Source organism: Erythrolamprus reginae, chromosome Z, assembly GCF_031021105.1.
Source record: "Erythrolamprus reginae isolate rEryReg1 chromosome Z, rEryReg1.hap1, whole genome shotgun sequence".
Taxonomy (NCBI): domain Eukaryota; kingdom Metazoa; phylum Chordata; class Lepidosauria; order Squamata; family Dipsadidae; genus Erythrolamprus; species Erythrolamprus reginae.
The window spans coordinates 77,982,349-78,009,989 of NC_091963.1; the positions used below are offsets into that span (position 1 = coordinate 77,982,349).

At 41.9% G+C, this 27,641-nt stretch overlaps 1 protein-coding gene across 1 annotated transcript; it reads right to left on the minus strand.

Moving 5' to 3' along the window:
* Window positions 1–2,567: 2,567 nt before the first annotated feature.
* On the minus strand, window positions 2,568–27,641 carry LZTFL1 (leucine zipper transcription factor like 1). Its single transcript, XM_070729136.1, has 10 exons — window positions 27,348–27,641; window positions 26,305–26,429; window positions 25,111–25,305; window positions 23,805–23,865; window positions 21,874–21,942; window positions 12,746–12,811; window positions 12,086–12,163; window positions 5,469–5,642; window positions 3,785–3,888; window positions 2,568–3,441 (listed from the first exon to the last, which is right to left on the minus strand). Exons 1-10 carry the CDS (start codon window positions 27,348–27,350, stop codon window positions 3,423–3,425), a joined length of 894 nt encoding a protein of 297 aa, XP_070585237.1. The 5' UTR covers window positions 27,351–27,641; the 3' UTR covers window positions 2,568–3,422.

The window sequence follows — 27,641 nt, forward strand, 5'->3', positions numbered from 1 at the left end:
TGGTTGGGTGGGGCTGTGGTAATTAGTGAGGCTTCTATAAAGAGCAGCCTGTGGGTTTGACCATTGTGGAGGATTATCTGATCGTTGTGTTTCGTGACTGCTTTACTGACTTTGACCTTTTGCGTGCTGATTTTTCCCCTCTTTGAAACTAAACCAGGGCAAAGTGTGTTTCACTTTGTGAAAGAAGGAGGACTGTGAATTGCCTCACAGCTGCAAGCTAAGTATCTCAGAACTGATAAGGGACTTGTACAAATTACCACTTTGTGTTTGGAGACAAGTGCTCTTTGCTATACCAAAAGAGGGCTTGGTTTAAGTGAATTTTCATTATAAAGAACATTGTTTTGAATTTTCAAACATGTGTGTGTCTGAAATTTGTACCTGTGAATTTTTGGGAGGAGTCTACCAGAGTGCCCGACAGAACACAATTGTTAGATTTTCTGTGTTTTATCTTATTGGAAGAGTTCATTCTGCATAGTTCCTAATGCACAATCAATTGCTACATATGGGTTTCTTAATCTTCTGGCTCAACAATTACTGTATATGTGAAAGGCCATAATGGTACCCGAGCTATTGAAGATTGGCTTGCTCCTGCATTCCTCCAAGGCCAAGGACTCCCAAAGCAGTATCTCCCTGCCATTTCAACTAATCCATGGGCAGAGGCAATGAAATAATAAGTTTCTATCCTTAGAGAAACAAGCACAAACACTCTGGAAGGCAGCTGGGATTCCTTTAAGTCAGAGATCCCCAACCGCCGGTCCGCGGACCGGCACCGGGCCGTTGGGGGTTTTCAGCCGGTCCGCGGCGCCAGGGCCCCCTCGGCCTTTCCGCACCACCAGCGGCGCTCTCCCCCGCCAGCCAGCCAAGCCCCGCGCCCGCCGGAACCGGCTCCTCGCTCTCCCCCCGCCGCCCGCCGCGTTTGCAGGAGGTGGGGAGGGTCGGGCGGCCCGCCAAGGCCAGGAGGGACGCCGCTGCCCCCCCTTCCCTCTCTCCGCCCGCCGCTGCGCCTCCTTGACGCCGAGAGGAAATGCCGGCAAAGGCTTTTCTCAGCGGAGGTCTTCAATGTCGGGGGCGCACGGGCGGCTGCACGCGCTCCCTATCTCCCTGCTAGCCCACTCGGAGTATTCAAAATAAGAAAAACCTTTGCCGGCAAAGGCTTTTCTTATTTTGAATATTCCGAGTGGGCTAGCAGGGAGATAGGGAGCGCGTGCAACCGCCTGTGCGCCCCCGACATTGAATATCACCTTCGCCGGCCCCACCTCTCCTGCAAACCCCCTTGCTGAGAGCCCGGGGCGAAAGTGCTCTCGCAAAGGTGAGGCGGGCAGGGCGTGCGCGCGTCACCGCTGAGAAGAACGGAGAACGAGAGTGAGTGATAGCAACAGACAGCAAGATAGAGAGAAAGTGAGAAAGAGAGAGTGAGAGAAAGGGGGGGGAGAAAGAGATAGCAAGAGAGAGAACAAGAGAGAGAAAGAGCGTGAGAAAGAAAACAAGAAAGAGTGAGAGAGAGAGAAAGCAAAAGAGACAGAAAGAAAACAAGAGAGAGAAAGTGAGAAGAAGAGAGAGAAAGAGGGGGAGAGAGAGAGAAAGAGAGGGAGAGGGAGAAAGAGAGAGGGAGAGGGGGGAGAGATAGCAAGAGAGGGAGAGAGAGAAAGAGAGAGGGAAAGGGGGGAGAGATAGCAAGAGAGGGAGAGGGAGAAAGAGAGAGGGAAAGGGGAGAGAGGGGGGAGAGAAAGAGAGAGGGAGAGAGAGAGGAGATAAAGGAAGAGGAGAGAGAGAAAGGAAGAGAAAGAAAGAAAGAGGGATAGAAAGAGAGAGAGAGTGAGAGATGCTCAGTGAGCCTTTCTTTGAAGTTGCCTTTCTTTCTTTCTTTCTTTCTTGCTTTCTTGCTTTCTTTCTTGCTCTTTTTCTTTCTCTCTTTTACCTTCCCTTCCTCTATTTCTTCTTTTCTTTCTCCTTCCTACCTTCTTCCCTTACTCTCCCCTTTCATAAGTTTCCTTGCTTCCTTCCTCTGTTCCTGTCCCTTCCCCCCTTCTTTCTTTCCTTCCTTCCTTTCCTCCCTCCATTTCTTGCTTTCCTTTTCCTTCCTCCCTTCTTTCCTCCCTCATTCCCTTCTTTCACTCCTTCCTCTCTTACTCTCCCCTTTCACACCTTTCCTTGCTTCCTTTGCACCCTTCTTCTGTTCCTGTCCCTTCCCTCTTTCCTTCCTTCCTTCCCACCCTCCGTCCATTCATTCACCCATTCCTCTCTTGATCGCCCCTTTTACGGCGCCGCTGACAGCTAGCTCCCCCCCCCCCCACCGGGCCATGGAAAACTGGTCTAGCTTAAAGCCGGTCCCCTGGTGCAAAAAAGGTTGGGGACCTCTGCTTTAAGTGACCAGAAATATCAATTTCAGATGAAAGAATTTATGCTGCCTTCCCGTAAAGATGATCAAGTCTGAAAGAGTTCATTCTAGATTTTGATGATTCCTCGAAGTCACTGTCCTTGTCAAATTGTTACCTAGAGTTGTATTCATTATAAGCTTTTTAATACAGGTGGGCTTAGCATTTAGTATGAATATTCAGGAAATCATCTTTTCATTTTAGCCAAACTATTTATTTCTTTTATATGCAAATATTAGGTTTTTTCAGGAATGAAACAAAACAAGGAGCATAAATTGAAATCCTTATGTATTGCAAAAATATTAAACAAACAAGCCCAGATGGGAAAGCGGAAGAGGCAACATATATTAATTGTGTGTCTCTTATGTTTACTTAGTGTTTTGTTGTTATCAGTTACTTTTTGCATCGCATATACAAATCATCATATAGCATTTGTTTCTTTATTACTGTACTCTGTATAAAGACTTGACCTTCCTAAGTTAATGCTTTTTGCTTTGTCTAAATTACTTGGTCATTTGTATTTTTGGGTGGACAATAAAGCTTTGCATAGCTAAAAGTTTCTCTCTCAAGGATCAAGTTCTATTCAGCTTCAAGCTAAATGTGGGGTGCTATGTTTAATGGTAATAGAATTAACTCGTTTGTAACTAATATTCTGAAAAAGAAAAGCAATATTTCAGAAAAATAATAACTGTAGGGAGGTTTCCTTAGAATTGTATATTAACAATATGCAAAGAATTATAATTAATCATTTTGAACTATATTCATAAGCAACTTTTTTACTGAAAAAAAAGATAAATGTTCTGCATTTGTACTTGTTATGCAGTATGAGCTAAACATTTCAAATGGCCCTAAAACACAAATATGTATTTTTCTTTATTCAACATTTTCACTTATGGCTTTCTAATAATCAAACATTTTTAAAAGGGAAGTAGGCTGCTTAGAAAACATACTGAAACATTTGAACAAAAATCCCCCCCCCCCCAAATCTGTATTTTCACTCCAGTTCATTTTGTGGCAGTTTCTTGAAACAGAACCACGTCTTCGGAACTAATCATCTGGTTCATATCTATGAAAGTAAAATATAAAAATACTTAGATGTAATGTTTCACATTACACATTTTGCATTTTACATTACAATAGCAAAAATTAATCCACTGTTTGAATAAATAATCAGAATTTGTTGGAAGAACACATTCCCCTGAAAGAACAAGTCCGCAGCCTGGGAGCACATTTATTTATTAAATTTATTGACAAAAATTAGATGTTTTCCCATTTCATGTAATGATTCTAGGTTGTTGGCAATCCATTAAAAATTGAACTTTTTAAAATTTGTATGATTCTGTAAAACCAAATATCATTAATAAAAAAAATAGAATTTATAAAAATACAAGTGAAGGACAACCACTTACTTTGAAAGTTTCTTTCGTAGCTCTTTTATTTGATCATTCTTTTTTGAGAGAATTTCCTTCATACTGCGATAGGCAGCAGTTTGTTGGAACTTCTTTTCCAATTCCTATACATTTTGAATCATTAAAATATTATTTTAAAGATACATTTGTATTATACAGTGATACCTTGTCTTAGAAACTTAATTGGTTCCGGGATGAGGGTCTTAAGGTGAAAAGTTTGTAAGACGAAACAATGTTTCCCATAGGAATCAATGGAAAAGTGATTAATGCGTGCAAGCCCAAAATTCACCCCTTTTGCCAGCTGAAGTGCCCGTTTTTTGTGCTGCTGGGATTCCCCTGAGGTTCCCCTGCATAGGAAACCCCACCTCTGGACTTCCATGTTTTTGTGATGCTGCAGGGGAATCCCAGCAGCGCAAAAACAAGCGCTTCGCTGGCAACGGAAGTCCGGAAGTGGGGTTTCCCAGTGAAGGGAGCATCAGTGAAATTGCAGCATCGCAAAAACACCAAAGTCCTCGAAACCCCACTTCCGGACCTCTGTATTTTTGCGATGCTGTGATTTCACTGAGGCTCCCCTCGCTGGGAAACTCCACCTCCGGACTTCCGTTGCCAGCGAAGTGCCCGTTTTTGCGCTGCTGGGATTCCCCTGCAGCATCACAAAAACACGGAAGTCCAGAGGTGGTGTTTCCCATAGAGGGGAGCCTCAGGGGAATCCCAGCAGCGCAAAAACAGGTGCTTCGCTGGCAACAGCAGTCCGGAGGTGGTGCATCCCAGCGGCAGCGGTGGGTTTGTAAGGTGAAAATAGTTTGTAAGAAGAGGCAAAAAAAATCTTAAACCCCAGGTTTGTATCTCGAAAAGTTTGTATGACGAGGCGTTTGTAAGATGAGGTATCACTGTACTAGCATTAAAATATTTAAAATGCCAGTATCTATAAATACAGTGGTATGTCTACTTAAGAACTTAATTCATTCTGTGACCAGGTTCCTAAGTAGAAAAGTTTGTAAGAAGAAGCAATTTTTCTCATATGAATCAATGTAAAAGCAAATAATGCGTGCAAACCCATTAGGAAAGAAATAAAAGCTCGGAATTTGGGTGGGAGGAGGAGGAGGAAGAAGAGAAGGAGGACAGTCGCTGCCAAAGGAAGAAGGTGAAATAAGGGGAATTTTTAAAAATCCAAAACTTTAAGGCTTTTTTAAAAAAAGAGGGACTCTGAGGCGGCGAGGAGGAGCATGCACCTCCCATACACTGCGCCAGAGAGAGAAACCCAGGGAGAATGGCAGAAAACTGGATGGGCCTTCGTGCCACTCTCAAATTTCTGGGGAAATTTTTCCAGGCTTAGGTTCTTAAGTAGAAAATGGTTCTTAAGAAGAGGGCAAAAAATCTAGAACATCCGGTTCTTATCTAGAAAAGTTCTTAAGTAGAGGAGTTCTTAGGTAGAAGTACCACTGTACATGAAAAATAAATATGATAGAGTATTTGTACAACAAAACAGTTTAGTTTAGCAAAGTACTTCATACAAAAAGTGTAATAAAACACATAAAAGTTTTTAATTATTTATATTTATAATATGCTGAAGCTTAGTTATTATTAAAATCAACATTGGATTAAAATAATTTAATAATTTAGCTACTATTCCAGATAATAAGAATTAAAGTTGAAAAAAGGCAAAGGTGGCCACCCAACAAACCTTTTCAGCCAGTACTAACTGGTCTTGAACCTTCAGTAAGTCATGTTTTGTTGACACCAGATTCTCTTCCAAGGATTTTTGGCTTGCTGTACTGTCTTGCAGTGTTTTCTCAAACTGACACTTTAAATTAGCCATAGTATTTTCTAGTTCACTAACATCTTGAGTAGTGTTAAACTGGAAAAAAATGATATATGATTGAGAAGATAACATCTAGACAAATATTTATTTTACAATATTGTGTGTGTCACATGCTTTTGCTGAATCTGAAAATTAAGGGAGACTAGGATAGATCTATTTCAGCCTTGTTCTGGCCTCATCAGCTAACCATACCCTCACTGGGATTTGACCTTGCAGCCTTTGCTTTGTATGGCAAGGCATTATACATTATTATTATATAGTATTATTATTATATATTCCTATTCTTATTAATTGGATTTGTATAGCGCCACTCTCCAAGGACTTGGGGCGGCTCACAACATATCAAAACAATATTTTTTTATTTTTTTATTTATTAGATTTGTATGCCGCCGCTCTCTGTAGACTCGGGGCGGCTCACAGCAATAATAAACAATATATAACAAATATAATAATTTAAAAGAAACACTAAAAGCCCCATTATTAAAAGCAAACATACACACAAGCATACCATACATAACTGTATAGGCCCAAGGGAGATGTTTCAATTCCCCCATGCCTGACGGCAAAGGTGGGTTTTAAGGAGTTTACGAAAGGCGAGGAGAATGGGGGCAGTTCTAATCTCTGGGGGGAGCTGGTTCCAGAGGGTCGGGGCCGCCACAGAGAAGGTTCTTCCCCTGGGTCCCGCCAAACGGCATTGTTTAGTTGACAGGACCCGGAGAAGGCCAATTCTGTGGGACCTAATCGGTCGCTGGGATTCGTGCAGCAGAAGGCGGTCCCGGAGATATTCTGGCCCGATGCCATGAAGGGCTTTATAGGTCATAACCAACACTTTGAATTGTGACTGGAAACTGATCAGCAACCAATGCAGACTGCGGAGTGTTGGTGTAACATGGGCATACCTAGGGAAGCCCATGACTACTCTCGCAGCTGCATTCTGCACGATCTGAAGTTTCCGAACACTTTTCAAAGGTAGCCCCAAGTAGAGAGCGTTACTGTAGTCGAACCTCAAGGTGATGAGGGCACGAGTGACTGTGAGCACTGACTCCCAGTCCAAATAGGGCCGCAACTGGTGCACCAGGCAAATCTGGGCAAACGCCCCCCTCGCCACAGCTGAAAGATGGTTCTCTAATGTGAGCTGTGGATCGAGGAGGATGCCCAAGTTGCGGACCCTCTCTGAGGGGGTCAATAATTCCCCCCCCCCCCAGGGTGATGGACGGACAGATGGAATTGTCCTTGGGAGGCAAAACCCACAGCCACTCCGTCTTATCAGGGTTGAGTTTGAGTCTGTTGACACCCATCCAGGCCCCAACAGCTTCCAGACACCGGCACATCACTTCCACTGCTTCGTTGATTGGACATGGGGTGGAGATGTAAAGCTGGGTATCATCAGCGTACTGATGATACCTCACCCCATGCCCTTGGATGATCTCACCCAGCGGTTTCATGTAAATATTGAATAGCAGGGGGGAGAGGACTGACCCCTGAGGCACCCCACAAGGGAGAGACCTCGGGGTCGACCTCTGGCCCCCCACTAACACCGACTGCGACCGACCAGAGAGGTAGGAGGAGAACCACTGAAGAACAGTGCCTCCCACTCCCAGCCCCTCCAGCCGGCGCAGAAGGATACCATGGTCGATGGTATCGAAAGCCGCTGAGAGGTCAAGAAGCACCAGGACAGAGGATAAACCCCTGTCCCGGGTCTGCCAGAGATCATCCATCAACGCGACTAAAGCAGTTTCCGTGCTGTAAAAGGGCCTGAAACCCGACTGCTGGGGACCTAGATAATCGGCTTCTTCCAAGGACCGCTGGAGCGCCACCACCTTCTCAACAACCTTCCCCATAAAGGGAAGGTTGGAGACTGGAGGATAGTTATTAAGTACCACTGGATCCAGGGAAGGCTTCTTGAGGAGGGGGTACACAAGCGCCTCCTTATAGGGTGTTGGAAAGGACCCCCTCCCCAAGGAAGCGTTGACAATCTCCTGGGCCCAACTCCGTGTCACCTCCCTGCTGGCCGAAACCAGCCAGGAGGGACATGGATCCAGTAAGCAGGTGGCGGAACTCACAGCTCCAATGGCCTTGTCCACTTCATCAGGTGTCACCAGATCAAACTCTTCCCAGACAGATGGACAAGTATGGGCCCCAGTCACCTCGACTGACTCATTGTCAGTCGACTCTGTTTTACAATTAGAGTCAAGGTCCGCCCGGATCTGAGCGATTTTATCAGCGAAAAACGTGTTAAAATCCTCAGCACTGCTCTGCAAGGGCTCCCCAACTCCCCCCTAGTTAAGAAGGGAGCGGGTCACCCTAAACAGAGCAGCCGGGTGGGATTCCACTGATGCTATCAAGGCGGCATGATACACGCATCTTGCCCCCTTGAGCGCCACTTTGTAAGTCTTAATAAAAGCTCTTACAAGTGTTCGATCCGATTCAGACTTACTCTTCCTCCATCGCTTCTCTAGACGTCTCTTCTGGCGCTTCAACTCCCGGAGCTCCTCGTTGAACCATGGAGCTCTATGGGGTCTAGCGCCACGGAGAAGTCACAAAGGCGCAATCTGATCAAGAGCCTCCGCTGCAGCCTTGTTCCAAACCTCCGCAAGAGACTCTGCCGAACTGTGGACGAGTGCATCTGGAATAACCCCAAGCGCCATCTGAAAGCCCTCTGGGTCCATCAGGCATCTGGGGCGGAACAACTTAATCGGTTCCGCCTCCCTGCGGGGAAGGATTGGAGCCAGGAAGTCAAGCCGTAGTAGAAAATGGTCTGACCATGACAAAGGCAATGCTTCTAAGCCCCTTAGTCTCTGACCATTACTCAATTGCTCAGAGAGGAATACCATGTCGGGTGCGTGTCCTCCCTCGTGCGTTGGACCCTGTACTACTTGAGTCAGGTCCATGGCTGTCATGGTGGCCATGAACTCCTGTCCCAGTCCAGAGGCTTCGCCGAGTGATGGCAGGTTGAAGTCCCCCAAGACAATAAGTCCTGGGAACTCCACCGCCAACCCAGCTACCTCCTCGAGTAGCACAGGCAGGGCTTTTGACACGCAGCTGGCAGGCAGGTACGTGAGAAATAAGCCCACCTGAACCCCTAAGTCCAACTTCATCAGGAGAGACTCGCAACCCGCAATCTCTGGAGCAATGAGTCCACGTAGGCAAAGGCTCTCCCTGGCTATAATAGCCACTCCTCCCCCCCCCCCCTTCTCTGGGGTCGAGGTTGATGCCATATCTGAAACCCGGCTGGGCAAATTTCAGAGAGAGGAACTACTCCCTCTGGGCCCAGCCAGGTTTCAGTTACACATGCCAGGTCGGCCTCCACATCCAGGATCAAATCCTGGATGAGGAGAGCTTTATTTACCACCGACCTGGCATTGAGCAGCAGCAACCTGAGCCCAGGGCCAGAATTACACTCATCACCAGTGCCCAAGACTGAGCTCACAGAGCCAGAACAAGGGATCGTTATTAAGCAACGATCTCTCATTCCCCTGGAACGGCTAACTCCGTGGCCCCTGCCATATCTGCCTCTCCCCAGCAACACTGGAATGTTCCGACCCTCTGTCACCCCAGAGATTGGTGCCCTCTCCCCTCCTGCCTCTCCAGCGTCAGGTGGGCCAAACATTTCATTTGTACCATATCCATTCATCACATCCATACCATAGTCCCATCCACCCGCCCTATCCCATCCACCCCCATTCAATCGACCCCATTCATAATAATCATAGGCATCCATCACTAAACCCCCCCCATAAATAATTAAAAGTAAGTCAATTAAAATACCAGTACAAAATCCCATTTCATTCTACCCCCCCCAGTATATATAGTTTAGCCCCCTTAAAAAGTAACTTAAAAAACATAAGACATAAGAGTATAAAACAAAAATAACATAGGAGTGGTTGATTAGCTTGTAATTCTTAAAAAGCAGCAGCAAGAGTGTGTCAAGCTTTATGCTGATTAAGTTCTTATTAGGAGAGTCCAGTGCTAATGATAAAATAGTCTCTTCAGTGCTATCCCCTGCCACTGACCCGTATTTGTTAGTCTTAATGGGCGACATCTCCAGGCCCCCCGCCTTCCGAACCTCAGTCCAGCGGGGCAAGGCTGGCACAGGTCCCAAAACTCGGCCCTTCAATCCAGTATACAATATACCGTATATATTCAAGTTTAAGTTGAATTTTTCAGCACCAAAAATGTGCTGAAAAATCCGACCTCGACTTATACTCGAGTCACTGACGGTGCTCGGGCGCTCCCCTCCACTCCCACTGAAGGGACCGCTTAACAATCCCCCCCCCCCAAGCTGTACCCTCCCCACACACCCCTCCACCGAGCCGGGACAAGCGAGGCAGGCGAGTGGCGGCTCCCCAAGAGCACACAAACTTTCCACGGAACTTCTTCTCTCCTTGAAGTAAAGCAGCCGGATTCTGCACTGCAGAGGCTGTCCAGGTGGAGCAACCATGGACAATGCAGCCACCTTGGGGAAGCAGGCAGCAGGTGAGGTAGGTGGCAGGAGGCGGCTTCTGGTTGGGGCACCTGAAACCGAGCGAGTCAGCCAACGCTATGGGGCCTGTCCTGCTGAGCGAGCTCCCCATTGTCCCAAAGAGCCTCTCTGCCTCTCTTAGGCTTGAATCCCAGGTGGCTGCATCGTCCATGGCTGCTCCACCCAGACAGCTTCTGCAGTGCAGCGTCCAGCTGCTTTGCCTCGAGGAGAGAAGAAGCTCCGTGGAAAGTTTGTGCGCTCTTGGGGAGCCGCCGCTCGCCTGCCTCACTTGTCCTGGCTCGATGGAGGTGTGTGTGTGTGTGGGGGGGTACAGCTCGGTGGAGGTAGAGTGTGCCCCACCTTTATAAGGGGTCTCCCCAGCATCCCCTCCCTCCAACCCTCCAACTATCATCTATCTATTTATCATTTATCTATCTATCTATCTATCTATCTATCTATCTATCTATCTATCTATCTATCTATCTATTTATCTATCTATCATCTCTCTATCTCTCTATCAATCTATCAATCATCTATCATCTATCCATCCATCCATCCATCCATCCATCCATCCATCCATCCATCTATCTCTATCATCTCTCTCTCTCTCTCATCTATCTCTCATCTATCTATTTATTATCTATCTATCTATCTATCTATCTATCTATCTATCTATCTATCTATCTATCTATCTATCTATCTAATGTACTGATGCCTCAATTAATGTAATTTTATTGTTTTCCATTTTTACAACTTATCAGTAGCCACTGCATTTTCCACCCTAGACTTATACTCAAGTCAATAAGTTTTCCCAGTTTTTGTAGCAAAAAATAGGTCCCCAGCTTATAATCGGGTCGACTTATACTCGAGTATATACGGTACATATCTAAAAATCCAATTAATATAGCTAAAAAACTTTAAAAACTCTAATAACATTCAAAATCATTCATTCCCATTCACACTGCAAGACATACTACAATCATCCGCCAGGAGGCTAGAGTTTAATGGCACCAAGCCTGGCAGCAAAGATAGGTCTTTAACCTTTTACAGAAGGTGAGGAGGGTGGGGACAGTGCAAATTTCTGGGGGAGCTGATTCCAGAGGGTTGGGCCTTTAATTCTACTGATCCTAGTGTATTTGAAACTATTTTTAGTTTATTTGGATCATTTTGATTTCCTCAACTGAAATCACAAAAGGGTTCCAACACTAAGGAGACAAATATTGTACAAAGTTTTGTAAATGTCAGAATGACATTTAATGAGATTTTATTAAAGCCTACAATATCTTCACTTTTTAATTATGCTGCACATTATATTTTATATTTATTGATTCTTTGAACAATTGAATTGCCCTTCCTGAACTTTATAAACAATTTTTAAACATAATTTTTACTTTTTAAAAGTGAGCCGACAGGGACAAAATAAAAAAAGATTAAACAAATCTGAAGGAAATTAGTGGGGCTGTGGAGAAACTGGTATTTATTTATCAGATGCCTATTCACAAAGGAACAGTTAAATTAACATTTAAAAGTTGAGCTGAAATAATGTTTTGACTCATCGGATTAATTGGGTTCTCTTTATTTAGTTTTAGGATTTGTGTGAAGAAAAGATCACATTTTAGAGGATATTTATGCAGAAATATTGAAAATTCAAGGGGGTTCACAAACCTTTGTGCAACATTTTATATTTGAGAGGCATGTATTAAAATGATAGTGTTAATTTGCTAATGCAAGGATTCACTTCAAAAATTGTGGTGGAAAAAATAGAATACTGGTAGATATGTACAGTATTATAGAAATATCATAAAACTTGAAAAAATAGGATGAAGCAGAGAGTTTTTTAGTATTATGGTCTAAAATTGGACTACAATTTAGACTTTGCTGGCCTAAAATACAGCAAAGCATTATATAGATAAGTTAAGTTCACAACAAAATTTTGAAACACACCTAAATTATTTTCATGGAATAATTTTATCAAAACAGTTGTAGTTATTTGATATGGTCTAAAAATATTTTATACCTTTTGATCCCCCTGAGCAATCTGTACAGTCTGTAAAGCCTTTTCTAACTTTGATTTTTCATCCAGTGCATTTGTAGCCTGCAAAAGATTTGAAACTTTAGGTCAAATCTTATTTTTTTTAAAAAACATCCATCCACTCTAGAAATAGTTTACCATTTTCTTCTGATTATATTCATCCATATATTAATCCACCTACTCATCTACAGTAACATCTCAATATAACATCATGTTGAATAAAGACAATTAAACACGAACATATGTCATTCATTGAGAATTACATCATGTCTTTTGCATAGTTTACAAATTGTGTGATTTTTGTGGCAATCTGCATCACTTGTGAAATGAAGTTATTATACATTAATTCAGGGGTAGGCTCTTCTATGACATGTGGACTTCAACTCCCAGAATTCCAGAGCTAGCATGATTGGCTCAGGAATTCTGGGAGTTGAAGTCCACAAGTCATAGAAGAGCCAACTTTGCCTACCCCTGCATTAATTGATTTAAATTACATAATATAATATAATTTAGCCTAAATGTAAGTATCTTCAGGTGAAACCATTTTTTCCATTATTTTGTGGATATCTAGATGGAAATGTCAATTGCACCTCAGATAAATGTTTCTTAAATGAAAATCATACTTCATTTATCAAAGGATTTCACCTGCAGCTCTGTTGTCTTTAATCGAGTCTTCAATTTTTCATTTTCTTCATGAAGTCTTGCAATTTCCTACAGGCAAAATATCAAAAGAATTGTATAAATATTTAAATGTTTTACTTATTTTATTTGTTTGTTTGTTGTTAGGGTTGAAAGGGACCTTGCAGGTCATCTAGTCCAATACTCTGCTCAAGCAGGAGACCTACACCAGTCCAGCCAAATGGCAGTCCAATCTCTTTTTGAATATGTCAAGTGTTGGGGGCGTTCACAATCTCTGCTGGCAAGCCATTCCACTGGTATTTTATGGAATCATTTATCACAGTTTGAAGACAATACTTGAACATACAATGTATTGCACAAGTACATGGAGATTAACTGTTTAATTAGTGTGGATTCCCCTCCCCATACATGCACATACATACTAGTTTTTTTTTTACCCTTGCACATTGCTCAAACTGATGTACAAATGCATTGTTGCAGAAATAAACTGAAGTTATAAATAAAATACATTAAAATACATTTGCCTTCATTGATAAAAATACATAAAATACTTAAACCCCAATATGAGATTGGACTGCCATCTGGCTGGGGTGGTTTAGGGTCTTCTGGTTGAGCGGGGGTTGGACTAGATGACCTGCAAGGTCCCTTTCAACTCTAATTATAAATAAATAATGGGGACCAAGCTTTCTGAGACAATCCAAGAAAGGGATCTTGGGGTTTTGGTGGACAGCTCAATGAAGATGTCAACTCAGTGTGCAGCAGCAGTAAAAAAAGCAAATTCCATGCTTGGCATGATTAGGAAGGAAATCGAAAATAAGATGTTAAGTGTTATATTGCCTCTGTAAAATTGATGTTGAGACCACGCTTGGAGTACTGTGTACAGTTCTGGTCACTACACCTCAAGGATATAATGGAATTGGAAAAGGTGCAAAAAAGGACAACAAGAATGATCAAATAAATGGTGCACCTCCCTTATGAAACCAGGTTGCAACGCCTTGGTCTCTTCAGCCTTGAAAGACGGCGTTTAAGGGATGACTTGATTGAAATATATAAAATCATGCATGGGATAGAAAAGGTGGATAGAGGGAAAAAAATCTTCTCTATCACACAATACTAGGATGAGGGGTCATTCCCTAAAGCTCATAGGTAAGAAAATGAGGACAAGGGAAATATTTCTTCACCCAGAGGGTTGTTGGTGTATGGAATTCACTTGCAGAAGCGGTTGTGACAGCTGTCAGCCTTGATAGCTTGAAGGCAGGATTAGACAGATTCATGGATGCCAAGTGTATTTGTGGTTATTGAAACAGATGTCCATGTGCCCTCTCTATGTTGGTTGAGGCAGGCAAAACTCCCTTGAGTATCATTTGTTGGGGGTCAAGGGAAAGGGAGGGTTTTGCCTTCTCTTTCTGCTCAAGATCCCCATGTACAATTGGTGGGCCACTGTGTGACACAGAATGCTGGATTCGATGGGCTTTGGCCTGATTCAGCCTGGCTCTTCTTATGTTCTTAAGAACTTAATTTGTTCCGTGGCCAGGTTCTTAAGTAGAAAAGTTTGTAAGAGGAAGCATTTTTTTCCCATAGAAATCAATGTAAAAACAAATAATGCATACAAACCCATTAGGAAAGAAATAAAAGCTCAGAATTCGACTGGGAATACCAGGAAGAAGAGGAAGAGGACAGTCGCTGCTGAAGGAAGAAAGGGAAGTGAGGGTAATCAAAAAAATTCAAAACTTTAAGGCTTAAAAAAAAAAGAGGGACTTTGAGGCGGCAAGGAGGAGCACACACCTCTCATACACCCAGCACGAGGCTGCCTCCCATACACTGCACCAGAGAGAGAAACCCAGGCGGGCAAGAGGAGGGAACCTCTTGCTCCTTTGATCAAAAGGTGGGGGCTGCTGCTGCTGCTGCTGCTTCTCCCTTTCCATGCTGCAGGGCTCCCCTCTCCTCTTGCTCGCTCTAAAGCCGGTGCCTTTCCTTCACTGTAGTGACTCCTCGGTTTGGCTGAAGCTGAGTTGATCTGGGCGGAGCGAAGTGCCCCCTTTTGCCTTTCTGCACCCAGACGCTCTGGGAGGCAACCTTGCACCAGGTGTATTAGTCACCACAGCGAAGTGGTTTATTGCCTCTCCAGGCGCCCAGAGAAAGGAAAATACTCCGTTCGCTCTAGACTGCCAAAGCCTCCTTAAGCACCACCGAAAGGCTCCTCTGACAGCCCAGAAAAGCCCAAGATGGCCAGGATTAAAGGAGGAATGGCAGGAAACTGGCCGGGCCTCCATGCCACTCTAAACTTTCCTGGGAAATTTTTCCGGGCTCGGGTTCTTAAGTAGAAAATGGTTCTTGTGAAGAGGCAAAAAAAAAATCTTGAACACCCAGTTCTTATCTAGAAAGGTTCTTAAATAGAGGTGTTCTTATGTAGAAGTACCACTGTACAAACCATTTTATCTGGGCCAGAAGTAATGCCTCTTTTCAGTGAATGTTTCCTGTTCCATTATATTGCTGATGGACTATAAGGTGAAGGAAATAGTGGGAATAAACTAAGGATAAACTGATGATATTTTAAAATATTCCTTCTATAATTTGGGAGGCGGCATGGATTAATTTCAATTGTTTTATCTACATCTATTCCTGTATTTTTCTATTTCTGTTGACAATCTGAATTTTTCCCACATATTTGACTATTACTTCTAAATTCCTGACATAATAAAAAAGTTTTTAAAAAATCTAACCACTGGTTATGCTTAGACTTCAGATTGTTAAATTAATATAAAATGACAGGTTGTGCAGATCAGCATTCTTAGGGTACACTCGTTAATATATTCTCATCAAACAAGATTTAGAGCTAACTTTCTGTAATCTAATTAGTAATGTACTTCATAAAGCAATTTAAAAATAATTAGCTGAAAATAATAGCATTTATTCTTAAATGAATCTTAATTATAATCTACTGTGTGTGTGTAAGGAAGCTAAATATGGTGAAAGGACCGTTGAACTTACCTGAATGGTCTTCTCGATGCACTGCGAGGAGAGTCCAACATGGTTGATACTTCAGCCTTATTGGTTAGGGACTGAGTTAAATTAACATAATAATTAGCTCCGCCCTACAGTCACCCCATCACCTCAGTCAATAAAAACGAAGGAGTAATGCAATAAACATAACTTTATTAAACAAGCTCAAACAGTATCTGGGCCAATGGCCGGGTGGGTTTGGACTCTCCTCGCAGTGCATCGAGAAGACCGTTCAGGTAAGTTCAACGGTCCTTCTCCAATGCACTGCTACGGAGAGTCCAACATGGGATATGCACCGTCTGCAGTACTCTTTGGCCGAAGGCCGCTTCGGTTAACTTGAATGAGTCAAGCTTGTAGTGTCTAATAAAGGTATCTGGGGCTAGCCAAGTAGCCACTCGACAGATGTCCTCAAGTGGGGCCTGTGTTGCCCAAGCTGCTGATGTCAAGGCACTCCTTGTCGAGTGTGCCATAATGCCTGCCGGAACTTGTAGGTTTTGAGATTCATAGGCAGATACAATACATGATCTTACCCAACGGCTAATCGTTGCGGGTGTTACCTTGGTACCCATTGATGAAGGTAAGAAGGATACGAATAGAGCCTCTGTCTTCTGGAATGATTCAGTTCTCCATATATATATTTCCAGGGCTCGACGAATGTCTAATTTGTGCCAACGCACTTCTAATGGATTCGAACTATGCATACAGAAATCCGGTAGCGTTAGTTCTTGTGATCTGTGAAAGTGTGTATTGATCTTTGGCAGAAAGGTTGGGTCTAATCTCAACACTACTCTGTCAGGGTAGAATATGCATAGGTCCGGCCGGACCGACAAAGCCGAGAGTTATGATACCCTCCTTGCCGGTGTTATGGCTACTAAAAAGGCTGTCTTAATTGACAAGACACATATTGGAATCTGATGGAGAGGTTCGAATGGTAGTGTCGTCAGCGCTTGAAGAACTGATGGAAGGTCCCATGTTGGGTACCTGTGTACCACTGGAGGTCGTAAGTTGGCTGCACCTCGGATGAAATCCCTGACCCAAGGATGATGAGCCATAGATTTCCATGTGTCCTGTTTAATTATGGAAGAAATAGCAGCAAGTTGCCTGCGCAAGGTATTTGGTGCTAGTCCTCTGTCGAAACCTGCTTGTAGGAAGACTAGTAAGTTTCTCAATGATGGGCATTGAGGATCTGCCTTTAAACCACTGCAAAAATGACAATAGGCTGCCCAGGTGGCCTGATATATTCTGGTGGTGGATGGTCAGCGCGCAGCTTGTATGGTGGCTATGACGTTGTCTGGTAAATCTGCCCATTTCATGAGGTCCCCCTCAATTTCCACACGGTTAGTTTCTACCACTGTGGATTTGGGTGGAGAACAGATCCTTGTCTGAGGGAGACTCGATGGTTGGGAATTCGCCGTGGGGGTGAAATGGTTAAATCCATCAAATCGGCGAACCACAGACGATGAGGCCAATACGGAGCCACCAGAAGAATTTCCGCCTGTTCCAAAAGTAATTTGGCGATCACCTTGGGGATGATACAAGTGGGTGGAAAGGTGTAAAGCAGACCTTCCGGCCATGATGCTCTGAGCGCATTGACGTTCTCGGCTCCAGATGAAGGGAACCGGGAAAAGAAACACGGTAGTTGGGTGTTCTCTGGTGTGGCGAACAAATCCACCAGTGGTATTCCAAACCTGTTGGTAATCTCTTGAAAAGCCTCAGTCCCCAACCTCCATTCTGCTGGGTCGAGTGTTTCCCTGCTGAGCCAATCTACTTCTATATTGGAAGTCCCTGAAATGTGTTCGGCTCTTATGGATGCTAAGTTTGCCTCCGCCCAGGAGATTAAAAGCTCTAACTGTTCCATTAGTTTGCCCGACCTTGTCCCACCATGATGGTTGATGTGGGATCAAGTGGTCACATTGTCTGTTAGAATAAGGACGTGTCTGCCCTGCACCTTTGATTGAAAGGCTTGTAGCGCTAGAAACACTGCTCTTAGCTCTACAAAATTGATATTCACATCCTGCAATTCTTCCTGGGTCCACAGGCCTTGTGCCATGTGGGATTTTGAATGGGCCCCCCAACCTCTGAGGCTTGCATCTGTGGTAACTATCACTTCCTGATGTTCCAGAAACTGGGAGCCTTGTAGCATAGCCGATGTCCGCCACCAATGGAGTGATTGTCTCACTTTCTTTGTAACTGTCACTAATCGAATGGAGTGTCTGATGCGTTTTCTTTGAAAAGGAAGAAGAAACCACTGCAGTGGCTTGGCATGTATTCAAGTCCAGGGGACAATGTCTATGCATGAGACGAATGTCCCTAGCAACTGGGATAGGAAGGCTAGGGATACCCGTTGGAGATGACACACCAAGTCTTGAATTTTCTGCCTGCGGTCGTTGGAGAGGAAAACCTTCCCCAAGTGAGTGTCTATTACCATGCCAAGATGTGGAATGCACGTGGTAAGCTCTAAATGACTCTTGTTCTTGTTTACGGTAAAACCATGAGTTTGTAGAACTTGAATGGTCAGGCTGAGGTCCCTTTGTGCTTGTGAAGGGCTCCTGGATAAAATTAACACATTGTCCTGTTCAGTGCGCCATGAGGCGCACTGAACGGGTTCTCAGCACAGCTGTCACAATGTCCAACAGCTTTGTGAAAGTCCTGGGCGTGGATGACAAGCCAAAAGGCATCGCCCGGTACTGAAAATGGCAACCTTCTGTGCAAAACCTGAGATATTGATGGTGAACTAAATGTACTGGCACATGTAGGTATGCCTCCTTCAGGTCGATTGATGTTAACCAATTTCCGCGTCTGATGGAAGAAAGAATTGACCAAAGAGAGTGCATTTTGAAACGTTGGTATTTCATGAATAAGTTGAGTTGTTTTAAATTTAGAATTAGACAATACTCCCTGGAGGCTTTGGGTACCATGAAGACAATTGAATAGTCCCCTCTGATCCGGGGGAACCGCTTCTATTGCCCCGATTTCTAGTAGGTGGGAAATCTCCTCCAACAAAAGAGTTCGCTTCTGGGGACAGAGGATCCCAGGGCATTGTAAAAACCGTTGAGGGGGTATTTTGATAAAATTGATACGTAATCCGTGGGTTATTGTGGATATGGCCCAGATGTCAGTGGACAACTCCCAGGCATCTACGAAAAACTGGAGATGCCCCCCTATAGATAACTGATAGTTGCAGTCATTTTTGCCCTCGGAATCCTTTTTGGCCGGTTCCTCTAAAGGGCTTCCTATTTTGTTGAAACTGTCTGGAACGGTTGATATATCCGCCCCTATCTGCTCTGAAAGCACCTTGATTATATCCCCCTTGTGAATACGCTCTTTGCATTGAGGGATTTGCCAAGGAAAAATCCTGACAAAAGGATTGACGACGAAAATAAGGAGGGGGGGATCCAAGTGCTTTTTTAACGGAGCAGGATTACTTTAACGCACAAATCTTTGAGGGGGGGGGGCTTCAAACGGCATTAAACAGCACCGTGAGTCTTGCATATGGAGTATGGCCTCAGAGGCCAGGTACCAAGGCCACGTCTCATTTGTCCTTGGGGTATGGCCACGGAGGCCAGGGACCCAGCCCCCCATGGCTCGAGAACCAACAGGTTATGGCCACGGAGGCCAGGGAACCTTTCCTACCAGTTAGGAATCCTTGGGGTATGGCCTCGGAGGCCAGGGACCCGGCCCTATGGCTCAACAACCTTTGGGGTATGGCTACGGAGGCCAGGGACCCTCCAGACGATGTTCTAACCTCTGTGCTCAATTAGTGGTTGTTAATTGAGTGGTTAATTGAGCAGGCTATGCCCATGGAGGGCAGAGGCCTGCTTCTTCTTGTTTCCCTGAAGATTCATACCTGCAAAACAAACAAGGTAAGAGAAAAAAAGTTATACTTTATTTACACACGATTAAACATTTTTTATATTACTACTCCTGTATACAGGAGCTTGAGAAACTCTAGTCGCATTACCACAACTGAGTTTTTAAGCCTGAAGTGATGGGGTGACTGCTGGGCGGAGCTAATTATTATGTTAATTTAACTCAGTCCCTAACCAATAAGGCTGAAGTATCACCCATGTTGGACTCTCCGCAGCAGTGCATTGGAGAACAATATGAATAAACAAGGATTGTGAAACAAATGCATTAACAAATCAACAGGGAAACTGGCAGGGAAGGTTGTAAGCTACTGATATCTGTTGAGAAATCCTCTCTTGTCTGTAGGGACTGGTTAAAACAACTGATTCTCAAAGGAAGCTGAGTTGCTTTGGCAGGGTACAGAAACAGAAGGGAAATCTTGAAGATGATGATCCTGCATCCTGCCTAAGAAATTTCCTTTTATGCACAGAGGGGAGTTAAATTCCTCTGCTGGGGTGCAGAAATAGAGCCCAAATCCTTTTCGAGCTGTCCTTTTAGTTTATAATATAAAATACAAAAATACAAAATCAAATAATTGGAAAAGTAGAGAAGAGAAAAGGGAAGGGAAAAGTATAGAAAAGAAGAGGAAAAGAAACAAGCAGGAAGAGGGAGATTGTGATCCCCTTATATAGAGCGCTGGTGAGACCACATTTGGAGTACTGTGTTCAGTTCTGGAGACCTCACCTACAAAAAGATATTGACAAAATTGAACGTGTCCAAAGACGGGCTACAAGAATGGTGGAAGGTCTGAAGTATAAAACGTATCAGGAAAGACTTAATGAACTCAATCTGTATAGTCTGGAAGACAGAAGGAAAAGGGGGGACATGATCGAAACATTTAAATATGTTAAAGGGTTAAATAGGGTTCAGGAGGGAAGTGTTTTTAACAGGAAAGTGAACACAAGAACAAGGGGACACAATCTGAAGTTAGTTGGGGGAAAGATCAAAGGCAACATGAGAAAGTATTATTTTACTGAAAGAGTAGTAGATCCTTGGAACAAACTTCCAGCAGACGTGGTTGGTAAATCCACAGTAACCGAATTTAAACATGCCTGGGATAAACATATATCCATTGTAAGATAAAATACAGGAAATAGTAAAAGGGCAGACTAGATGGACCATGGGGTCTTTTTCTGCCGTCAGTCTTCTATGTTTCTATGTTTCTAAGAAAGGGCATTATATCCAACTTCCTTTGGTGCAGTAGAATAACACCAAACCTAATTTTTTTACTTTTACATAATAGTATAAACTAGCCATTTCTTCTATAAAAACAAACTTAAAATAAAATAAAAAATCCAAAATCAAAGTTTCATTTTTTCCCACCTCAAACACAGAGTCTTGAAACTATTTCCAAGTAGAAACAAAAGTAATTATGTTTTTTCTTTTCTTTTATCAAAGCAGTTAATTTAGCCATCTCTGCTAATTCCATCAATTTTTGCAGGTCGTTTGTCCATTGTGGGGAAACAATGAAGCCAGAATCCTGAAGTTAGCTGTGTTCTTGAAAAGAACTCCTCTGATAGGCAGCTTTCAGCCCCCAGTTATGAGAGGGAGTTGAAATCAAAGCAAACTGACAATCAATATAGTAAAGTAAGGTGTGTAGAATTCCTCCGGCAATTTGGCAAAGCCCTGGAAAGAAGTTAGTATGTTTCTTCATTCAATAGCTGAAACAATGAGACAGTCAGATGGGTGTTAGGCTTAACTACTATTTTCCTCAATAACTGAATTTTCTGTCCCAACTGTGTTTTTAGCTACCTATACAGGTGTACTGGAAAGCAAGGGACAGGCTACATATGTTCTGGAGCACTGACCAGAAAATTAATAATAAACAGTCAACATTAATCATTCCTCTGAAGTTTCTCCTCATAACAATATTTGGTTCCATTTTACTCAACCTCCTGAGCAAAATTCTGGTCTCTTTTAAATATTTTGTTTGAATATTTATCAACTTGCAAAGAATACAAAAAAAAAAAAATCTGTATTTCCAAATTATTTGTTATTTTCCTTTTTTAAAGTGTTTCCAAACCATTTGTGGATTTTTCTTTTTTCAGGCATGTACGCTAAAATACAGAGAACTTGTATTTTTAGTAAGTCATTAGCAATTTAAAGTTATTATAATATATTACTTAAACTTCTAAATATAGCTTGAATAATAAGGAATACATTTAGTTTGATTGATAACTAGTTACACTGAGCGGAGTGAAACAATTATTATATGAATTGGTCACCTTGTTTAGCAATTCTGATGCTCCCTCGTGTAATGGAGTAAGTTTAGTCTTAACCAACTCTGGATTCAGCTAAAAAGGAAAAAAAATACAAATCAAGTGTCTGTAACATAATTTTAATTTATTCAGAAGTAAGATCTCTCAAATCAAACTAATTTTAAGGTATATTCTAAAATTAATATTTAGACATTATTGTTCATCCTTCTCTTATTCTGATAAGAAAAATCATTTCTAGTTAGCATTTACAATTAGATAAGATCACTAACATACATATACAGTGATACAGTCTCACGAACCCCTCATTATACAAACATTTTGAAATACAAACCCGGGGTTTAAGATTTTTTTGCCTCTTCTTTCGAAGTATTTTCACCTTATGAACCCGCCGAGGCCGCTGGGATGCCTCCGGACTGCCGTTGCCAGCTGAAGCGCCCGTTTTCACACTGGTGGGATTCCCCTGAGGCTCCCCTCCATGGGAAACCCCACCTCCGGATTTTGCGATGCTGCAGGGGAATCCCAGCAGGGGAATCCCAGCAGGGGAATCCCACCAGCGTGAAAACAGGTGCTTTGGCTGGCAACGGAAGTCCGGAGGTGGGGTTTCACAGCGAGGGAAGCCTCAGCGAAATCACAGCTGCGATTTCGCTGAGGCTTCTCTGGCTGCGAAACCCCACCTCTGGACTTCCGTTGCCAGTGAAGCGCCCATTTTTGCGATGCTGGGATTCCCCTGCTGGGATTCCCCTGCAGCATCGCAAAAACGTGGAAGTCCGGAGGTGGGGTTTTCCATGGAGGGGAGCTACAGGGGAATCCCACCAGCGCAAAAACGGGCGCTTCGGCTGGCAAAAGGGGTGAATTTTGGGCTTGCACGCATTAATCACTTTTCCATTGATTCCTATGGGAAACATTGTTTCATCTTACAAACTTTTCACCTTACAAACCTCGTCCTGGAATCAATTAAGTTTGTAAGACAAGGTATCTCACTGTACTGTATACAGTATATCAAAAAGAGATATAAATTAAAATAACACCAAAGATAAAAATAAGAAAATATTTTTGCAGTTAAAAAGATATTAGAAAAGCTGCTTTATATCTTTCAAGGATTTTTCTTTGATTCTGTTATACCATTGAATTTTTTAAAACAAATTCTGTATGTATCACTGGATCCAAATCTAGTAAGCAAAAAAACTACTTTATGACATCCTTTGGTAACATTGGAAGGATTCTTGAAATGGCAATCATTTACCCATAGAAGAGATATTGTGTTGATTTTATTTCCCAAAGTCACAAAGATATATTGATATATTCAATATATTCTGTTGATTTCACCTCCCAGTCACAAAGCTAAATTATACCATATAGTCTTCCTGCATTGCAGCTCTTTAATATAAATACCTACCTATATAGAAATTTCTCTACTAAATAAATAATAGGTTGGTCTCAGGAAACAATTTATTTAAATCTTGGTAAATTGAATCTATCCAGCTGGTAAAACTGGTAAATCTTTGCTTTAATGTTGGTCCAATATTTTCCATTCCTAATGCCAACAGTGTCCTCAAGGAGTATCTCTGGCCTACAAAAGTAACTTTCTGTACTATTTGTTCTTAAATTGCAATTGACAAACCAAAATACTTGTATTGATTTGTGCTTCCTGTGCTACATTTACTGATAAAGTAGACATCTATTTACTATTAAGTCTGCCAAGGGACACTAACTAACCAATACAGAAGACATGAGGGAAGAGTAGGTTAGAAATTAACTGAAGAAAATAAAATGTTGTAATAACCAGAAATCAAACTAATTAAGTCAATAAAAAACTGCTGAGGACAAAAAAAAGCAGTATAATGTACTGAATTTCTATAAAACCCTCAGAACCATGAAAACAATATAAACCTACAGCTGTATTTCCATTTGATCACTCTTTAAAAATAAAGTCATACCTTCTTATTTGAAGATGTAAAGTCTGATTTTTCAAACTCAGCAACTTGTTCTAACAAATTCCTTGAAACAAGCAATAAATATTTTAGGTAAGTCTATTGAATATTAAATTACATTCAGTAGATAGCAGAATATCTCAACTTACCTTGGTTGATCTCAGACGTCAATTAGACGTAAGAGAAGGAATGGCAGAGCCAAGGAAACAGGTGAAAAGGGGGATCAGCCTAGAATCACTATGTAGAGATTCAAAGTATATCAAACCCTCCTGCTTCTCTCTCCCATGACTGTGATTGATCCTTATTTGACTCTAGGCCTATGATAGCAAACCTATGGGAGGCATGCTACAGCTGGCATGCACAGCTCTCTTTGTGGAAACATGAGTCTTCATCCAGTTCAGCTCTACTGTGTATGTGTGCGCAGGTCTCCTGCGAGCCAGCTACTTTTTGGGATGTATGGGAGGCAAGGCACATGCAGGAAACATGATTGCATGTATGGGGGGGGTCGCAGGCGATGGGTTGCATGTACATGAATGGGTGTTGGAGGAACGTGGTGCCCACCTGTGACCATTTTTTGTCCCAGGGGAATGCAGGGAGGCCTGTTAAGCCCAAAATGGTCTCAGGAGACTGCAGGGAGGCCTGCTAAGTTCAAAACAGGACGTGGGGATTGCACGTGTATGCGGGGGGTGTGGGGGTGTCGCATGCATGAGGAGCGGGTCATGTGTGCATACTCCGCCCCTCCCATTGCATTATGGGTGCTGGCACGCACGTGCACTTTTCATCACACGAGAAAAAGATTAGCCATCACTGCTCTAGACCAATTGATTATTACATGAGAAGATTTCCATTCATAGGCTTTCAGCAATAAATCAGTTAAATTGTCCCTTCAGGTGTGGACCTATTCTTTTATGCCTGACACTAGATTTTAGATAAGAGCAGGCACCTGAGAACTCCAAGGTCATTAGCTAGATTTGAAAGTGAAAAAGTAGCCTAAGAAAAGCAATGACAAACATCCTTAACAATAGTGACAATATAAATGCAAACACAGTTACTAGGATTTGAGCTTAACTTGAGGGTGTCTTTATAATATAAAAATGTCTCAAATGAAAATATTATTTTGAGACTAGGACAATTAAAAACATACTTTTGCAAGAATAAGTTTATTGAGCAAAGTAGACCAACTAATAAACAGCTTTGGGACTCTGCTATCAATTATTATATCAATGTTCTGGGTTGATTCATTATGAATAAAGAAAGCATATGTATTAATAGAAATATTTAAAATCTATGAAATTAACTTTAGTGTCCCCACCTATTTTCCAATTCTGAAATGTCAGTCTGCAACTTAAGACACCATTTCTCTGCCTGGGAAAAAAATTGTCGTAAAAGTAATACATTGGTGTAAGTTGTATTAATAAGTTCTGATTCCACTTCACTATGCACTACGGTCTGTAAACCATCCAGGATATCAGTTACTTCATCAACAGTGAATGTATCTTCCACAAGCCTAAAGAGAAGAATCCAGAAATAAAATAATTTTAAAAACTAACTATTCCAAAAACATTTTTTGAAAAGTAGTTTCTATAGGAATTCCATTTCATTAAATATAGCCAAGATGCAATATGTCATGAATGGAATTCAGATTTATTCATAAATTTATTCAGAATTTATTCAGCAAAACTAGCAAAAAGCAGCACAAATTCATAGTCGCAGAGGAGATTACTCATTTCATTAATAAATTATTTTGAAAATTTGTAAGTTATTTATTTATTTTATATTTATTTATTATGTCAATCTATATACAGGTAGTCTTCAATTTTTAACTACAATTGGGATTAGAATCTCAATCACTGAGTGTAGCACCGTTAAACTAGATGTCCCACAATACTGCCCATGTGAGTGTATTCTTTAATGACTAATCCCAGCAATCCTGGTTGTAGTCATTACTCAACTGGAGAGGTTGTCAAAGGGATAAAGTCTCAAGTAAGGAGTGTGATGTGCCTTAAGGGAGTGAGAAAGACCCTAGAACACTGCATTCATCAGCTGAAAATCTTCCCTGCGGAATCCAAGCAGTATTTTCAGGATGGTAGTATAGAGCAACATTTTGCAATGAAGTGCTTTAGGAGTTTTAAAGCATCCTTTTTGAAACCATCATAATTCCAAATTATAAATCAAAGACTGTGTACTTGACCATTTTATAGTGATACTTTTCATTGGAATTGTATTTAAATAAAATTATGATTGATACATGGAAAATAATTTTGTAGACTCTACTCCATATCAGTCAGATGTGTTTGAGTATTATATCATTATTTTGTATCATTATTCATATGTTCCATATGTTATCTGGCATAAATGTTGAAAATAAATTTTAAAAGATTTAAACTGAACATGAGGATGCTTCAAAATCTTATTTATAGTTGCAGTATTGTATGCATTTTTGACAGTACATTTAAAATTATGGCTAAAATTGTCCTCTAGGTTAATTTTCCCATTCTCATATTACCTGCTTTCCTTAAGGTCTTGAAAACAAGAGTCTACCGTTTTAAGGCACAGACCACGTTTAGAGCGTGCAAAGCGCATGTAGTTGATTACTTCATTTTGATGGTGATCATTTAGACCCAACTCTGCCTGCATATAGAATATAAAATTTATATAATATTTAAAGGACTTTCTATCATGTTTAAAGAACTTATATGCTTATTTAAAGGGTACTTAAGCTTTCTCATAACTAAATAAATTAGTTATAGAAAAAAAATCTGAAAATATACTCAGAATACTGCCCCTTAATAAAATACTGTATATATTTTATAAGCTATTTTAAGTCATTGTGTCCATATTATTGTCCAGACTTAAACATCAAACCTGGTAGCCATGTTAATTAATACTATAACAACTGAATATATACAATCTTCATACACTCTTAAGAAAGAATAGCATATGTAAAAAGAAAAATGAGAATGAGAATATCAAATAGAAATTCATAATCATTCTCAGATTCATTTAAGATCAATAATCCCATTCTCACTCTGATACACCCATACTGAAAGGTGCACCACTATTTCTGTCTGATCTGTCCAGCATAAATCAATACTAAGAATGATCCTGCAACTGATTTGATACATACTAGCAAGAAAAAAAGGGGGTTAGGGAGGGTCATGATCAAATACTGCAAGATAAAATCCGGTATCAGAAAGTTATGTGTAATGCGAATTCGGTGTTAAGTAAAAGCTTTCATATCAGTGCTGTAAAAACAGCACGCGTTTTTTGTGTCTCTTTGCTGCTACCTAATGACACGGATTTTTGCGGGCAATAATTGGTAGCATCACAGGAGTCTTAAAGTAACGTGGTTTTAATTTCTAACGTAAAGATCTAAAGTGATAATTTGGAATATGGTAAAGAAGCTATCGGGCCGTTTTTGAGTTGGTGGTGAGAAGCGCCACATTTTGCGCGAATAATCCCAAATTCCATTTCTCCCGGGAAGTGAAGCAAGAGCATAATTGAATATTGAAGGGGCGACTGAAAATAGCAGAAGCTTCGGTTGCTCACCATGACGAACTGCCGGTGGCCCACAACGAAGAAGAAGTCACGATTTACCGGACTAAGGTTGCCATGGTGAAGAAACGAAAACCTCGCGAGCGTCTTCTTTAAATATCATTGGCTGATCGACTGTTTGCAATGACGGAAGCGAAGTCCTTTAATGGTCGCGTGGGCGAAAAGGTGGGTTAACGGCTTATTAGAAGGAAGGGTTAGTGCGATAGCGGAGGGCTTTCGAAGTTGGAAACGTTGGCGTTGTGTTCTTGTTAGTCTACGTTATTTTCCGCCCTTTCCCACTATGCCAGG

Bases quoted from the DNA above. Each gene is read 5' to 3' on its own strand.
- LZTFL1 (XM_070729136.1), bottom strand. The intron at 23,866-25,110 runs GTGGGGACACTA...GCTTGTTTCAAG, and splicing joins ATTTCAGAATTGGAAAATAG to GAATTTGTTAGAACAAGTTG. The intron at 12,164-12,745 runs GTGAAATCCTTT...AATCTTTTGCAG, and splicing joins TAAAGACAACAGAGCTGCAG to GCTACAAATGCACTGGATGA.